Raw genomic sequence first — 18439 nt, 5'->3', positions numbered from 1 at the left:
CTGGTCTCAGATGCAGACCTTGTCCAGGACCCATATGCATGCTCTCAAAGACTGTCTCCACTCTTCTGAAGTATGGCTTGTTGTTAAATTACCAAGTGATGTGTATGAATCACTGGGCACAAGTGGAGGGATTATCTCCAATAATCTCAGCAATATCATTCAACTCAAGATGCTTGAGACTGGTTGTGAAATGTCAGCACATCTGAGTCCTAGCCCTGGGATTTGTGAGCAGGAAGACCTCGACTCCAAGTGTCATATATAACTGCAGAAACTTCTGGCCTTTGTGACGGGGACTTGGCAGTCTGCTTTTCCTGTCATTTTATTTTGCTCTGAGTTTTCTAACATTTGAATTTTTTAGAGTCTTCGTCTTTTGTTTTTCTGTAAAACATTTGGAGTTTTATGTATGGGAAAAAACTAAACTTGATATTAAAAAAATCAGCTAGTTCAGAGTGACAATGTTTTGCTGTAATTCAAGCAGATTATTACATTATCACTTAACAGTAAAGCTGTCTTCTGGCTGCATGGGTTTGTTTGGTACATGGTTTGAAGCACAGAGTGAGTGCATTCCAGAACATAGCCAACTTGGCTTTAGTTCAGGCCCAACAGATTGCCTGCTGCAAGCATAAATAACCAGATTTTTAATTGAATCACTTTAATGTTTTTCTTTATATATTTCAGGAAAGATAGAAAATAAAAGTGAGATGTGTGTTATTAAGGAACGTTATTTTTCTTCTTCTTGGGTTTATTTTAACATTCTTAAAATATTTTTTCATTTTTGACTTTGCACCTCTTAGTAAATTGCTTTTTGATAAAACACTGCACTGTTTCCAGTGTTCTGTGGTTTTGCCAAAAATTATGAAAGTATCTCTCCAGCTCTCCTTATTACAGGACAGAATTCCACCCAATGATAGGCCTTCCCCAGGAAAGTCCGCCTGCTGAGATTGGAGGGCCAGCTGAAGCGGAATGTTAACGGTTAGAGCTGCTTTTTGTTAAAAATGAATGTATTTTTCACTCTGTGGAATATACACGTTTAAATACATTTATAGTAACTGTCTGGAGGTTAAGACTAATTCAGTTCTTTTTAGTCTAGCCTGCAAGGCAATAAAAATAATACTATATTTTAAACAAGAAAATGTTCATGTGCCATAATATTTATAGTAAATTATATAACAGCTTTAGACGATGTCATATGTCACGCTGTATAAACTCTTTTCTTAAGCCCGACTCTTTGTATATATTATCTTTCAGTGATTGCACACAGTGGTATAGTGTTTCACTTGATACGATTTTAATCACTGCTAGGTTGAGCTTGAAAGAAAGTTGGAATCTGCAACCAAATCTAAACTGCATTACAAGCAGCAGTGGGGCCGAGCTTTGAAAGAACTTGCCAGACTCAAGCAGGTATGTGGTTGAGAGAAAACTGTCTTCCCTTCGCAGCTTTGTAAGTTTCATGTTTGATACTCCTGTGTTAGAAATCTGCATTGGCATTTCCAGTGCTGTGTGCTAAGATCAGAGGCTTAAGGTTTATTTTTTAATGTGTTTTGTTTAATTTGTTCAGTATGACTTAGGGATGGTGTCCGAAGGGCAGGCAGTGTTTCCGATGGACCTCTGGAGTCATTAGACTATTAATAGCAAATCTGGATGTGACATAGCAAACATAGTCACAGCTGTGGTTATTGCAAAGAATCATGAAGTGAGGAAGCATAATCTCTTTTTAGGTACAGGAGGCTGCATTTTAAAGGTTGTTTCCAGAACAGAGCCTGGAACTGTAGCAATAGAAACGAAACATGATTCTTGTAAAGATGATGCCAAGGGCTCAGCCAGAGATTCTGGGAAGGCGGTCCAGCTTGAGGGATACAATGTAAGAAGCTAACGGAGCCAAGAGTGCAGTGCACACCTGTAATCCCAACATTCTGGAGGTTGAGGCAGGAAGGTCGCAATGAGTTTGAGGTCAGTCTGGATTACCTAGTAAATTCCAGGCCAGCCAGGATTTCATAACAAGACCCTCTCTTAACTGGAGCAGAGGAAGGAGATGAGATTAGCAAATGTGAGTGGGCATTTTAGGTTTTAGATTTAGAAATGTGCATCTTTTTGGAATCTGATTGACCTCAAGTGATGGAGTCCTTGGCAAAGGAGCGATCTGAAGCTGTGTAGGATAGAGCTTGGAGTTCTGATGCTTGAGGTGAGTAGCATATACTAGAGAAGGATTTCAGTGATGATGCTATAGTGGGGAATTCTAAAATCCCTAGATAGCAGATGAAGAAATGGACTGACTATTGTCATGTGTGCTCACAGAGACACCAAGTGATAGGACTCAGACTGAAGTGTGAGCAAGCTCTTCCTGTTGCAGTTTCAGTGCCTAGATGACAAGACTTTCCCACAACAGCCCTGGAGCAGAAGTGAGGAGTTGGCATGGCCTAGTAGAAAACATGGTGTCATTGCCTACTAGCAAGAGCAGCGCTGAGGAGAACTGACTGTCTTTGAGGAAGAAACAGCTAGACTTTATAAAGTCATAATGCTAAGATACAATGGTTTCATACAGAAGCGTTGAGGGGACTTGTGGAACGCGGAGCCAGGAGAGTGGGGAGAGAAGTAGATAATAGCATGCTTTTTCTGAAAAGACCTCTCCCTGAGCTGCCCAGACTGGTTTTGAATTTACAGTGTTCCTGCCTCAGTCTTCCAAGTAGCTGAGATTGTAGCATGAGCCACTGCATCTGGCCGAGGTAGGTTTTAAAAGTAAGAAAAAGTGGAGGCAGAAGCTCAAGGATCCAAGGTTTCCCTTGACTCTGTGGCTAGTACAAGGTCAGCCTAGACCAAGAGAGACCCTGTCTTAGAAGGAAAGGCTGTGTTGTGTGTCTTGGAGGTGGTAACGTGCTTGCGAAGCAACATGGCAGCCTGAACTTGAACACCAGTACCTGTCTAAAATAGACCAGGTGCTGCTGCGGGCCGGCTGTCATCCTGCACTGTAGAAGCTCTTACAGAAGGCTCTTGGTGCTTCCTGAACAGCTAGTCTATCCAAGTTGGCAAGCTCAGGTTCCTTTGAGACTCTGTCCCAAAGAAATAGGGTGGAGAAGATTGAGGAAGGCACTGGTGTTAACTCCTGGTCTCACTGGCATGCATGCGGGAAAACACTGAAGGAACAAAGCGAAGCCAAGGAAGGGATTATGAAATCAGTCCCCCCACCCTAAAACTTCTCTTTGCTAATTCTCCTTCCTCACATCTCGGTGTCCTGTGGATCTTCTCATTTACCCTATTTCCTATTTCTTCTTCTTTTCTGTACGTTTTTACCCTCTGGCTCAAAAAAAAAAAAGTAATATTTATTATTTGTTCTAATAAGAGAGGGTATCACTTTCAGATTTTTTCTTTCTCTTGAATTGCTATAAATTTATAAAGGAAAGAAACTGTTGAATTAATACATCTCTAAAACTTACAGTCCATTAAAGAAACTGAGAGCAACAGGACTGAGGTGATGGCACATTGGGTGACCATACTCACGCTGCATGTGAGGACCGGAGTTCACATCCTGTGTGGCCATGTGTGCCAGGAACCCCAGCTTTGGAAGAAGGAGATAAGTCCATCCTCGGCTCTTGGTGGCCAGCAAGCCTAGCCCAAACAGCTAGCTCTGCTAGTTCAGCAACATAGTAATATGGAAAGAACTTACTTCCCAGTGTCCTGCTCTACTCTCCTCATGTGCATGCATAGACATGGGTGTCATCTCACATGTGTGCGGCACACACATGCACACACACTAAATATTAATTTAAAACTAGCAGTCTGAATGAAGGCAGTGTGTTTTTAGTTCTTTCTTGCTTTGGACTAATTTTATCCTTTATCCTGTAAACTTTCTGCTTTAGAAACATTATAAACAAGTTTTGAGGTCACTAAGAACCTTTGATGTTTTGCATGCCATCCTGAGATGTGGTAATTTAAGAAGAGCAATAGCCTTTGGGGTCTTCATAGTGAATTATGCTATGCCACTAACAGTTTTTAGAAATTAAAATTAATAACTTCATCAAATTGGCACATTTCACATGTGTGAAAATTACTTTAAAATTTTCCCCTTAAACTCTTTATTAAAAACACATTTATTTTGTGTTTGAAAATAAAATTGGAAGTGTCTCTCTGCTTTTGTTCAGAGAATTGTTTGTGCAACTTTTTGTTTAAATTGGATTAGTACCATGTTAATTTTACATTGCCTCTGGTGAATAGCCACGAGGCTATAATCTCTGCCAGTAATTTGTCACATTGAATCCCTCTGGAGGGCCATAGAAAACATTTGTGTAGTGCGGATTAGACGGCGAAAGCCGTATCTTAGATTGTTAATAAATGTTAATGACAAAACCCAGCTGGTACGGCTTGGACATAAGATCTAATGCTTGGTGCCCATTGCCAGAACAATGTTTAAAGAGGGCTTTCCATTACTCAGAGGCAGCCTAGTATAGTCAATTTGTGAATTAAAAAATTGTAGCCTTCTGATAGTTTTAAAGAAAACTTTCCTTTTCATTCTCAGCCTCAACTCAACTTGTAAATTTTCTAAAGTTTTTTAATAACTGATGGCAACAACTGAAATCAATAAATAAATAAATAAATAAATGACATGAAATGAGCCCCAATTTAGAAAACAAGGAAACAATACTCTTACATTTTGAGTTTAAAATCTTGGGATATTTAAATCACTTGTTTGATATGCAGGGGCAAATTTAGTTTCCTTTTTCCTCTTTGTAAGAATATGCTGTAGAAATATTTTTAAATGGTACCTAAATAAATGCTTGAATGATAACAAATATCTAAGATTGTCTGCACTGGCTCTTCATGTTCTAAATGAGAACGTTAACCAAAGCCCCTTCTAGAATGTAGATCTGCAAGCAGAATAAAAGCTGCATTGTTTAAAAATAAATGAATCCTGCTATAAAGCATGAATTAGTCATAAAAATTTAACATTTTCACTATGTTACATACTTTGAAACTCTGTATATTTGTTCTCAGGACAGGAAACAGAACTAAGACTTTATTTAGTAGCGTGTGGTTCCCTTACCATATTTGTGCACAGTAGATGTGTTTAAAACTAAGCCAATATATTTAGCTAAAGCTCCACAGACTTCATCGGCTGACATCAGCACTATCTTGTCCAGCCTCCTGCTTATCCACTCAGAGTAATTAATTTGATTAATTTATAAGTAATTTAGCCAAGGATGGGGATGTAAATCTTAGTTTAAGAAAACAGTTGGAGGTCCAAGTCTTAGTTAAAAACTGTGTCTTGAAACCATCCAGGCCCTCCTACTGGCTTGTCAGCTCTGGGTTATTTTCAGAAAACTGGACTTGAGTTCCTTCCTTTAGCTCTGCGTTTTTCCCACAGACTTGGATGGTATGTGTGAGTGGGAGAGTAAGTAGTGGCCACTTTGTAGCAGCTGTTTAGTCTACTGTATGCATGTTTACATCTCCTTTCTGGATTTATAGGCAGCCAGGGCAAAATAAAGATTATACTCACTTGATTGAGGAGCCTTTAACCCAGGGCACCTGGCCGTGGAAAGCAAGCGTTTGCCCTGGCCCTTGTTTCTGCATGCATATGTAATTACTAACAGTATGGCATACTTGCTTTAAAATTCAAGGCATTTAAAAGATTTCTCTGGTATGCTTTAGAATAAAAGTGTGTCAAGTTTGGGGAGGTGTTAAGTTCATTTTATAAAGTAGCCTAAAGTAAATAATTTCTGTTTTTTTCTCTTGTAGTCATACTTTTTCTCATTACTTAAAAACAATGCAAATAGTTCCAGTTGTTGTGGTACACATTTGTAACCCCAGCGTTCAGGAGTTAGAAGCGAAAGGATCAGTTACCACAAGTGCCAGACTAGACAGGACTTCACAGTAAGAACATTGGCTCAAAAAACTGTAGATGTAGCATGGTGTAATATAAAAGTAATAACAATTAATCTTACCTCCTTCACAAATAGAGATGATCATTTACTATACTCTTGCTTAGATATTTTTCTTTTCTTAAAAATAACTTGCCTAAAGAATGCATTTATGGAAAGGTATGCACAACCATGCGTGCACCCATGAAGGCCCATGCAAAGGTCACAGAAACTTCTTGGTTGTTCTCTAGTGCAGCAGGGCCTCTCAGTGAACTTGGCGCTGCTCACCAGCTGGCTAGCCTGTCTCCAACCTCCCAGTACTGTGGTACCGTGGTATAGATGCACACCACCATTAGTCCCTGACATTTACCGTAGGCCATGGGAATGCCAGTGCACTTCCTTTAGGCTTATGCAGAAGCACTTTACACACCAGGCTTCTCTTCAACCCGTTATCTTTAAACTGTACCTTCTTGCTTTCTACTAAATACCATTATCCTTAGTCTTTTCTTTGTAATTTCAGCACATAAGATGTTTTAAAACTATACCCAGGAAAGCCTGGTGGCTTAGAGCTGGAATTTCAAGTCTGTGTAAGGATGGAGCAGGAAGAATGAATGTAAGGCCAGCCTGGGCAAGCTGGTGAGACCTTGCATCCATGCGTGACCCTGTCTGCAGGCTGTGAGGAGAGTGATAGAGTAGCACAGCCACCCCACCCTACCCAGCGCTACCCCTTTCAGTGCACGGGCATTCGTCTACAAAACCAGTAAAGAGAGCTGGGAACAAACAGTAAATTGGTGGCCTCACATGTTTGAGCATCCATATTCAGTGCCTACTTAGCACTGGGCAATTTTAAAATTCTAAAAGCCTCTGTACATAGCATTGTTTATTTTCACATGTTTTACTCTCTAGGTACATGGAGTATTATTCCATGAAAGTGCACCACACTTATGTAGGTTTTATATGCAATCTTTAGTAAGACTGCTTTTTTACAGCTTTCCCTATAGTAAGGCAGTCCTAAACAGTTCTCACACAAGTAACAGTTTTCAGATGTTTATATCCCAAAATAAAATTTTAGATACTAGAATACATTCACTTTCTTTTTTAAGTTTTACTAAATGTTGCTCACTGATTTCCTGACATGGTTGTGCTAATTTTACTTTTCATACAGAGCTGCAGGTGTGGCCTGGGGAGAGACTTGCCTAGTATGTATGGCACAAGGCCCAGGACCACAGAAACCAGCACAAACCCTAGCGCAATAGCTTCTGTTCTTCACAGTCTTGCCAGTGATTGCCTACTATTAGATGTTTTAAAATTCTGAGTTTGATAAGGTTGAAATAGTATTATTTAGTGACTTTAATTTTTCACTCTCCAGCTCACTCATGACTTTTGGCATCCTCTTTATATACTAATTGGCCACAGCAATCCTGATCAGTGGAAAACCTGGTTGTCATTTGTTCAATAGAAATCTATCAAGGAGTATTGTAAATTTTAGAGTAATCAAACAAGTCTGAAATTGTATGATTCCTGTAGTCTAGAGAATAATTGACACAATGGAGGAACTCTTAGACAAACAATACCCTGACTCAGGAATTCTGGGAAGTATTGCAAGGGAAATTAAGAACTAAATTCATTTGCTGAAGATGGACTAACAGCTACGGAAATGGGTATGGTAACTAGAACATAGGTTAGTAACAGTATTCAGACTGAAATGGGGAAAATAAGGCTAGTAATGGCAGCAAAGAGAGCAGAGCGTATAGGTGAGGGCTGGGGAGAGAGCTTCCTGTGCAAGCATGAAGACCCAGTCCCTGGCACCTATCAAAGGTAGGTATGTCCACATGCATCTGTCACCCCAGCTCTAGAAAATGATGGAGAGATGATCACATCTCCCATGTTAGATGAACATTTTTCTTAAGGTGGAAAGCAATAAAAGACAACACCCAGCATCTTCCTCTGGATTCTATACACAGATACGCACATGTACACACATGCAATAAAATAAAGTTTGAGACTACATATGTAATTTGAGAAGTTTGAAATGCATATAAATTAAAAATTCATGACAAAACAATACAAATATGAAGTAACAAAGTTTAAGTATATGAAATATATTTTGCTTTCTGTAAGACTGTCACAGTCCTAACTCATACTGGGTTTTGTAAGGAAACATCTTATATCTCAGAAGAAGCTGAAGGAAATTTGACATGAAAGAGTTGATTAAAAGATAAGGAAACAAAACAGATGAAAGGAATAGAAAATGGTACAGAGGAAAGATGGAAATCTACACACTCCAGGTTGCTTTAAAACTAACTGAGCTAAGTGCTTCCATAGAGAAAATATGACTAAGCCCACATTCCAAACAGCCCAACAGTGTACTCTCTAAGGAACAGACCTTCTCTGTAGATTTGTCATAGCATAGCGATAAGTCTTGACTCAGGAAGCATCCCCGGGGGCAGCTTTCACAGTTAGAGTCAGATTAATAGAATGAGGGAAGATATACTCATTACACAATACAGGTGTGTATAAAAACTTAAACAAGACCAAAACAGTTGTATGCATATGTGGACCTGATGACATGACCACAAATGAAGATTCACATACTGCAAGTGACCACTGGCTTATCCAGAACCAACACTGCAAATAACCACTGGCTTATCCAATACCAACCCTGTAAGTGACCACTGGTGTATAGAGAAGAAACACTTCCTTGAAAGAGTCCACACTTTCTGATACACAGAAGATATTTTGTCAAATTGTGCAGAAACTACATTAAACCACATTTGGACACATTTCAGAAGATTGTACATTAGGATGTGTCCTGCTCACAGGGATACTGAAGTGTAAATTAATAAAATTTAACAACATTGGACATTTCTTTAGTAGTTTACTTCTAATAACCGTTGTAAAATCAACACCATGTGAGATTAGAAAATTTTTGAACTCAACATAATAAAATGCAATATATCAGTACAGGAAATTGGGGTGGGAGGATTGTGCTTAGAAAGGAATTTAACCATAGCCACATTACAAAATAAGAAAAATGTATCTTGTAGACAGAGCTCAGGAGCTAGCTCAGTCAGTCAAGTGCCTCCCTTGCCTGAGGACCTGAGTTTGAACCCCATTAACACATAAAAACCTGGCGTGGTAGTGTATGCTGCTAATCCCAGCACTGGGAGGCAGAGGCAGGCAAACAGATATCCTTGGCCCACACCAACCAGATAAATCTGCTTATCAGTGAGCCCCCAGCCTCAGTATGAGCTCAAAAAACAAGGTGCCTGAAGAGCACCTGAGGTTTACCGCTGGCCTCCACATGCAAGCATGTGTGAATACCCACACAAAAACCAAAAGTTGTTCCTTTGAGAGGAAGTCTTTGGAAGAGAGACACCCTCTATAAATATCAGAATATTCAAGGGAGAGAGGACTTGGGGTCCTACCAGCATTTGAAAAGACTAGGATGGTACAAATAAGTGAGTTTGATTACCTACTAAAGTGACTCAGAAGTTAAAAAGTATTTGTACAGCAGTTGTAGTGGATAATATATACAAAAAATACCTGACTCAAATAATCGAATTTACGTAAACAGTATAGGGAGAAATAACCCTAACCCCACAGACTATTTAAAAAAAATTTTTTTAAAATAATAGACCAGCATAGTAACCATGGTTATAAATCTTAAAATTAGTCTATAGATTCAGTAATAAGGAAATTAGAAGTGCAAAACTAGCCAGTTAGTCTCAAACAGGCCCAAAACCTGGAAGGGCCACACCCTGGGTTGCTCACTAGACAAGGTAGTTATTTGGTACCATGAATACAATAAGGAGAGTAGGGCAAGGTAGTACATACCTTTAATCCTGTCGTGCACAAGATATCCTTACAAACATGGGAGCCAACACTGCCCTTGTTCTCACGCTGTACACAAAGCCAGTTCACACACTGATCTAAGTATCCCCAGGCTGGAGAAACCGCCCAGTGGTAGAGAGCACTCGATCCTGTTGCAGGAGTTGGGTTCCTAGCACCCACATCAGGTGCCTCAGCAGTGCGTGCCTCTAACTCGGGAGTTCCAGCACCCTGCCCTAGCCTCCATGACCAGCTGCATGTGCACACACACACACACACACACACACAAAATAAACTTAAAACAACATCCTCAAGGCTGACATGGGTTAAAAATAAAATGAAAGGCATAGAAGGCCAGCTAGAAAGGAATTGATGGAGCCATGCGGGCTGTTTCTGTTCATCCTGAAACACATGGGGTAAAGGACGAAACAAAGAATAATGGGAGATCTTGAATTGTGACACCAGTAAGAAAAGATAAACAGGTATATAGAGAAGAAAGCCTTGAGCTTTCATAAAAACTTTACTGATAAGCATATCCAAATGTCATTAAAATGTATTGAGACTTGTTGTTTGGGAAAAGATGCAAAATAAAATCAGGACAAACCACAATGTGATATGTCAGAACTGTTTAAAAAAGGGGGAGAAAATTACCAAGTGTTGTTCAAAAATACAGGGCCCAGGAGCTTTGACAGTAACCATTCAGTGATGGACTGCCTTGCACACAGTCTGGCAATATTTTCTAATCCTGCAGTTGTGCTTTCTGACCCAGCAGCTTGCGTCTCAGGTATAGAGCTAGGTAAAATGCATCCTATTGTGTTCAGAGAACATGCACAGTCATGTTAACATTGGCGGTATTTACAGTATGGAGTTGGAAGCTGCCCAAGTGGTCTTCAGCAGTGCGTAAACTGTGTGTTAGCTGATGGAAGGTTGTGCATTACTGTGAGTGATCAGCTGTACAGGGCAATACAAAGGACTCAAGTCAGTGTTAGAGAAAGAAGCCCAACCCAGAGTAATCTGGACTTAACGATGCTACACAGAACTCAGCACAATCAGCATACTCCTGGTGTTAGAGTTACCTTTGGAAAGTATGGGTGGTAGTGACTGTGGAGATGGGGAAGCAGACTCCGTAACTTTTTCTTTACCCGGATGGTAGTTATGTGAGTGGGTCACATTGTAACAATATAGCAAAATATCCCTTGTATTTGACCAGTGTTTTATTTGCTATAATCAGAAAATAATTTACTTATTAAAAAAAAATACATGAGCTGGGCATAGCAGCACACACCTTTAATCCTAGCACTCGGGAGGCAGAAGCAGGTGATGTCTGAGTTCCAGGCCTGTCAGGAACAGTAAGACAGTACAGACACAGAGATGCCACCTGTGGCCCTGCTGTCTCCTTGTCTGTAGAGCAATACATGGGTGAACTTGGAAGATTCATGTTACATAGTAGGGTCTTACTGCAGCACTGTCGTGATAGATTCTCTCTTACAAGGCATGGGATATCTTCCTCCTGTAGATTGTTACATTTATTTTAGAAACTTTTATCTACTTTTATGGAGGAATTGTTAATTTTTAAATGCAAGTTAAGGTATATCATTTGATCCCATTTTTATTTATTTTTTTTAAAGATTATGTACTTAGATTTTCGTATGAGCCTAGAGAAGAGAAAACTTTATCAGTTAAACTGATTAGGATTATTGATCAGAGACTGTTGATTTTTGTCAGCACATTGGTGTGTAGATGGGGGTTCTAGATGCTTGTAGATGCAGGTCCTTCTGATATTCTTTATGTTGGCAAGTGGCTGTTCCTGCTTCACATTCTTTTATACTGTAACTGTTCAGCAAACCTCAGTCCTCATGAGTTAGGACATCAAAAAGAGAAAGATAAAAAAGATAATTAGGAGAAAAGTTGGGCATTTCTAAATTTCATTTGGTCCAGAATTGGCAGCATATCATTCTGTCCCGAGTTGTGTCCCTAAGTCAAAGTCCTATGAAATGGGTGTTTTCACAGTGGTACATGCCAGCTTCTTTGTTTCTTTTAAGAGGGAGCAAGAAAGTCAAATGGCTCGTCTTAAGAAACAGCAGGAGGAGTTGGAGCAGATGCGGCTGCGTTACCTGGCTGCTGAGGAGAAAGACACAGTGAGAACTGAGCAACAGGAGCTGCTGGATATAAGGAACGAACTGAACAGGTACTGTCCTTAAGACAGTTTATTTTCTCACAAGCACAGGTTGGATGTGCAGCCTTTTAATTTGGTCTTTCCTAAACTAAGAAGGGTACAGTGTCCAATCAATCAAAGATAGGTAAGACAAATACACACATATACATGTCTATATTGATATGATATAAATCATGTTAAAAAGTAAGATTTATTTTTGTATGATCTACAAATCTGATAGACAAATTAAAAAATTGATCCTCACTTACCAAAATAGTATTTAACACATAGCGTACTGCTTTTTAAATTGTTTTTATTTTATAGAGATTTGTTTTTATTACTTTTATTTATATATATGTCTGTGTTTGTGCATGTTTCTGCCATGTACGTGAGTTCCAGTGTAAACCAGATATGAATATTGGTTTCCCTGGAGCTGGAGTTAGAGGCAATTGTGAGCCACCCAACATGGGTGTTGAGAGTTGAACTCAGACCTTCTAGAAGAACAGCAAGTGCACTTAACCACTCTTAAAAGGAGCCATCTCTTCAGCTCCTTTAAAATGTTTTATATGGCAGCACATTTTGGAAGGTATGGATCATGTTATTTTGTTAAAGGACAGCAGCATCCAAGCTTATAATATTGGATTTATCAAATATGTGTTTGTTGAAGCGAATAATAGTACATATTTAGCCTTAAGCACAGCCTAGAGATGACCTTTACAATTGACATTCAGGGAACGTCTAGGTTCTCTTAACTGTTGGACTCTGAGCCTACATTATGTTGTCACTACATATTTTTATTCATGGAGCTACCATAGAATATCAGATAGATACACAGTGGGCATAAACTGGACCATGCTCCCCTGGAAGCCACCTGTGGAAGCCAAAATGGGATAGTATTTGGAGATGGAGTCTTAGCTGACAGGAGAGAGTGGAGCCCTCCCAAGGGGACTCTGCCCGTCTAAGAATGCTGCTGGGTATTTGATCACACTGTAAACCCTGAGATTATATTATTTACTGAGAAAAACAACAACAAAACTGTTCCTAGTTGTGGTGTGGCTCAGCCCTTAGCACACACTTTTGATCTCAAACAGTGAAGGTTTGTAGAAGGAAGCACCCCTGTGTAAAGGGATATGTAACTGAGTGGCAGACAAAGGGATGCATCAGAAAAAGATTGACAGACTAGGATATGCCCACCTCTCATAAGAAGAGAGAGGAAAGGAAAGCTATTTAAGAGAGAGCAACACAGAGAAAGGAGGAGACAGCTTTACTGGGACAGTTGTACAGAGACATGTTGCAGAGAGAGAACAAGCTAGACACAGTTGAAGACAGAATGAGCCAGAGAATGAGAAGGAGCCAGAAGATAAGAACAGATTGCCAGAGTTAGATTGAGGCCAAACAAAACAATACAGGAGAAGCCAGATTGAATCAGTTAGTGTGGAGGAGTTTGAGCCAGAACAGGTGAGTTGACCAGCCAGCAAGAGTTCAGAAAGAGCTAGAAAGTATGAGCGTATTCAGCAGTAATCTCAGAGGCTGAAAACATTCTAGGCCTAGATAAGATTGTCCGGAGGCTGGAAGTTTCCAGGACTAGGCCTAGGTTAGCAGATGGAGGCAGTAAGCATCGGAGACGATAATTATGTCAGGTGAATAAAAGTTACTTTTACCTAAGAGACAGCAGGGAACATGCTCACTTTCTCCCCCTCCTTATGTGAGGATAGAGAAAGAGGTGGACTGTGCCAGCACCCTATCTTGGACCCACTAGAACTGTGAATAACTCATTCTTTGAGCTACGCAGCCTGTCCTGTTTTGCTCTGGCAGCCCAAGCCTGCTAAGTGTGCTGTGCCCTTAAAAATGTGCTTGTCCCATGAATAAATGAAGTGAAATGTTTTCCTTTCAAAATCACTATCTAAAAAACTATACAGTATACACTCAAATAGCAGAGTCTTAAACATTGTAGATTAGACATAGTAAGAAATTACCAATCAATAAACACTATACTGTAATAAAACACTAAAAAATTAAACACTATACTGTAATAAAAGTTCTGTGAACATTGGGCCTCTGTCAAAATACCTTGTACTTCCACTTCTCGTGATGACATGGGACCTGATAGATAAGTGGGCTACTGTGACAGGTCATTTGAACACATGCCCTCAGATGCTGTGATAGTCCATCAGACAATTGAGACTAACAGGCAGAAAGCAAGCACATTAGGAAAAGGCTGATTGATGACCTGGGCAGATCTACTGGACAGCCTGAGACTCCAGCACACTAGTCAGAGGTCATGTACTTTAAAACTTAGAACTTACTTACTTATCTGGGGGGCATTTTCCATCTAATGCTTTTGGACCATAGAATACTATGGGTTAGTTGAAACCACAGAAAGAGTCCCAGGGCAGGGTGTGGTAGCTTTGTGTATATACACTGCTTAGTGATTCCTAGCATGAAACAGCTGATGTTAGGATTAAGGTGAAAACAATGCTCCAGGTAAGGCAGGGGAGCACTGAGGTTCAAAATCATCTCTAGAGTCATAGTGAGATCAGGGTCCATAATATTAGCTGTGTGGAAGTCTTTCTCTTTAATCTTGTCCTCATTTCTAATCTCATTTCTAGTCTTACTGAATGAATTGCTTTGAATTTTTTTAAAAAGGTAAGACAGGCATATAAATCATTTAAAACAATCCCTGGTTTAGTAGGGCTTAATTAAAGTTATTGTATTACTAATACGAACAACTAAATAAGAAATTTCTTATATATTAATTATTAGTTACCTTTAATCAGTATTAACAGTTATCCTCAAATAGTCTCACAAAACCAAACTTCCAAGTATTAAATGCTATCAATGAAACACTGGCTCAATAAGAAAAACAAAATAAAAAAACTTAGTATGAAGAATCTTTGGTAGAGGCTAGAGAGATGGCTTATCAGTCAAAAGCATTGTCTGTTCTTCCAGAGGTCCTGAGTTCAATTCCCAGCAATCACATCATGGCTCATTACCATCTGTAATATGATCTGATGCCCTCATGCAGTTAAGCACTCATATACATAAAATAAATCTTTAACAACAGAATCTTTGGTAGAATTTTCAATAACTATTTGGTGTCTGCAACATTGTAAACTTGGAATCCATGAAACAGTGAGTTAGATCATGGTCTCATTCAGATCTGGCTGTCCCAGCTAACACAGAAACCAAATGCATGAGTGCGTGCAGGTCTCTTGGTTGCCTCTGCCCTCTCACATCTCCGTTAGCATGCGTGAATATGTTCTCTCTCCACAGCCTCACAGTGCCCAACAGCATGTGCTCCTAGCTCCCTCCCTCCAGACGAGCTCATCAAAATTATGACCCAGAGACACACAGCCCAAGTCTTTGCACCTCATGCCCTCTGGGCCAGGCTTCTATGTTCAGAAGTTGTACTTTCCTCAAAGGAATTAGAGGAACTAGAAGTAATTAGAGACACAAACTCTTTCGCAGGGTACACTTTCCCTTTTGATTTACTACGTGTGACCTAAGATGAGTAAATTTAAAGAAAATACTGTGTTCAAGTAGCAGAGATGCTGTGTTAAACTACCTTGAGGTAAGCCGTAAAGGCTAGTTAACTGATGGCACGTCTAACTGATGGAGCACTGAGATGCTTTACAGCACAATACTCGCAAAAGGAGATGTGATCAGAGTCAAACAGTAAGACATAGCACTGCCTATTGGGCTTCACTGAAACCTCAGGGTTGCAGAGACAGCCTTGTGCTTAAAAATGTGTGCTGCTCTTCCAGCAGATCCGAGTTTGGTTCCCAGCACTTATGTCACGTGACCCACAACTCTATCCCTCCAGCGCCACGGTGCGGACACCTGATGGCAACTAAGCTTGTGTGTACATCCCACACACGTTACATATCATTAAAAATAAATTGCTAGCTGGGTGATGGTGGCTGCACACAACTTTAATCCCAGCGCTCAGCAGGCAGAGGCAAGTGAATCTCTGCTGGCCTGGTCTACAGAGTAAGTTCTAGGATAGCCTGGGCTACACAGAAAAACCCTGTCTCAACCAATAAGCAAACAAATAAATCTTTTTAAAAAAATTAAGTATTTATATACTTAACATATAACTAATATTTATAATGAATAATAATTAAGGTGGATGTTAATTTAAAGCAAAATATTCATTTTCCGGTTACTGTGTTTGGTGCTTTTTAAATTTTTTTTTTAAGTGACAGGAACTGAACTAAGGGACTTGAAGTGACAGACAAGTGCTGTCCCTCTGATAGTGAGTGAGCTGTGTCCTGCCCCTGGCTTTTGTGTTGGAAACTGTCTTGTACAGCCCAGCTGGCCTGGAATTTGTGGTCTTCCTGCCTCTCCCTCCCATACACTGTGCTTAAGGGTCTGTTGTACTGTGCCTTACCGTTTGCATGTATTCTTTAAGTACAAACACAGCTTGTGTTTTTATAAATATATCACGTTTATCAGGTGGTAATTATTGGTTTTTGCTTTCTTACTTAAAAAAAACTAGTAAAACTTATAAATTGTCTTGTTTTTAAATAGTGCTATTAAGAGTCAAAATAGTATTTTGTCTGCTACAGTGGCATTCGCTCTTCATTTCTCAGGTTAAGGCAGCAAGAGCAGAAACAGTCCCAGGACTGCAGAGAGATTGTAAGTGGGAAGCTGGCCAGCCCGCGGGGCTCTGGGCTGGAGGAAGGCCTGGATGACTACCTGACACGTCTGATAGAGGAAAGGGACACTCTGATGAGAACGGGTGTCTATAACCACGAGGACCGCATAATAAGTGAACTCGACCGGCAGATCAGAGAGGTTTTGACAAAAAACAGTGCCAGCAATTAAAGCATTTGGGAAGTCTTTGCAGGTACTCTAGGTCTGCATTTTGATTTTTATGTAAAATCCTCAAAAGCAAGGAAAATGGCTACTTTGGAATGCTCTTTTTAATTTTTTATAAGCTGAATTTTGTATGTTGCTGTATATAGTATTTATTTGATTTTACTTACGCTACCTCTCCAATGCTGGTTTCATTTGTAATTGTATTTTATATGCTCATTTAAAATGACTTTTCAGTGTTCTTCAGTTTAAAGTCTGTTGTTTGACTTTAAAAACAGCCCTTCACAACTTGTTCTAGGAGAACTGGCCACAGTAGTTCCCAGTATATAATTTTTTATGTTGAGCCAAAAGAGAATGTATTGCACTTTAAAAATGCTGTGCCCTGTTCCCTTTGATTGTAGATATCTTCAAGTTGAAGCCAATTATAAGTATAGCCATTTTTTAAAAAGCATTTATACGACCAGTCTTTTTCCCTCAACCTGTGGTATTTGCAAATGACAACTTTGAAAATAAAGCAGTCTCAGGCAGAGAAGCTGTGTGACATGTTGGCTGACAAATTAGTCATTGCTTAAACACAGTTCATGCAAATTAAAAACAAATCAAATTCCAAATTTCACTGGACTCCATTTTAAGAATATGAGAAAATAGCTTGGTCTGATCACAGTCCCCTGCTCACAGCTGTGTGAGGCTTCTTGTTAAAGTTATAGGTTGCCTTTGTTTCTCAGTGATGGCAGTACTGCTTCAGACAGACTATGGAACCAGACACCTAGCGACATTAGCTGAGAACAGCAAGTGAAGCTGAGCTAGTCCACTCCCTCTGCAGTCTGTTCAGAGGCACCTGAGAGAGGCAGTGCAGCTGTAATAGGAATCTGTAAACCTCCAGATAGCTCCTTCGCACCGTGCTCTCCAAACCACCCCATCCTCATGGCACGCTTATCCCTAGCCCTGCGTGACACTGAACAGGTTAATTAGCAAACTCTCAGTTCACGAGGCATCTTAAAACATAGACAGTAAAAATTCTGATTCCCAAAAAAAACAAGTTTAGTTGTATACTTCAGCAAGTGTGTACTAATTACCAGTAACTTCCACACAAGCAAAGCAGGTTATATGGTAATGCTCATTAAGTATATTTCTTGTTTGTGAAATTAAAACCTCTATAGGCATCATATGCTTCTTTTCTTTAACTAGCAAAGTCTTTGTCTTGGAAAAGCAACCGAGCGTAAGTAACAGAAAGGTTGCTAGATTTGAGGGTGATGAGACATAATCATAGCAGGGATTTGAAATATGAATTATGGTTACATGTTCCTGATTTTTTGGGTGACATGAATGGAGCAAAAGTATTTTTGTTTTAGAAGGTCCTGGCCCAAGGCTGGTTCTTCCTCCTGTATCCTTTGAGGCCTGGAGCTTTCAAACACTAGAGGGGGCCTTAGAGTAAGGGGAAAGGACTTCTAAACTGTGTGTGTGCTTTGCCTTCGAGAAAGCCATCTTTGAGCTACTGTAATTTGACAAATAAAATCCTCACTGTGTGCATCCTCGAGTTCTGTGGTCTCTTTGTTTCTAAACGGAGTGGCTAAGGTGCTGCCCTCCTCTTGTATGTTTGTTTTTCCCGGGCTCTTCCACCACATTTTAAACGACATAAAGTGAGAAGAAGCTAAAATACTATGGTTCACTTCATCAGTAATATGCTAGCACATTCCTGCATGGTGCTTCACATAGGAGATTTGTTCAGGAGCTGTCAGTGTGTGGGGACACCTGCAGCAGCTAGTGCGTGTGTCTCCGAAGCCTG

At 39.9% G+C, this 18439-nt stretch overlaps 1 protein-coding gene across 2 annotated transcripts in view; it reads left to right on the top strand.

Annotated features, from left to right (window-relative positions):
• Nucleotides 1-18183, top strand: part of Cep120 (centrosomal protein 120) — a 64742-nt gene extending 46559 nt beyond the window's left edge. For both annotated transcript variants that reach the window (XM_028777179.1, XM_028777180.1), the window contains exons 19-21: nt 1303-1401; nt 11723-11868; nt 16428-18183. In XM_028777179.1, the coding sequence (XP_028633012.1) occupies nt 1303-1401; nt 11723-11868; nt 16428-16662 (480 nt within the window). In that variant the 3' untranslated portion in view covers nt 16663-18183. The remainder of the gene's footprint in view (nt 1-1302; nt 1402-11722; nt 11869-16427) is intronic.
• The last annotated feature ends 256 nt before the right edge of the window (nt 18184-18439 follow it).

This window comes from Grammomys surdaster, unplaced genomic scaffold (assembly GCF_004785775.1).
Source record: "Grammomys surdaster isolate TR1022 unplaced genomic scaffold, NIH_TR_1.0 278, whole genome shotgun sequence".
Classification (NCBI taxonomy): Eukaryota; Metazoa; Chordata; class Mammalia; order Rodentia; family Muridae; genus Grammomys; species Grammomys surdaster.
The sequence above is the reverse complement of the archived record's forward strand: the minus strand, read 5'-3'. Positions and strand labels throughout refer to the sequence as shown.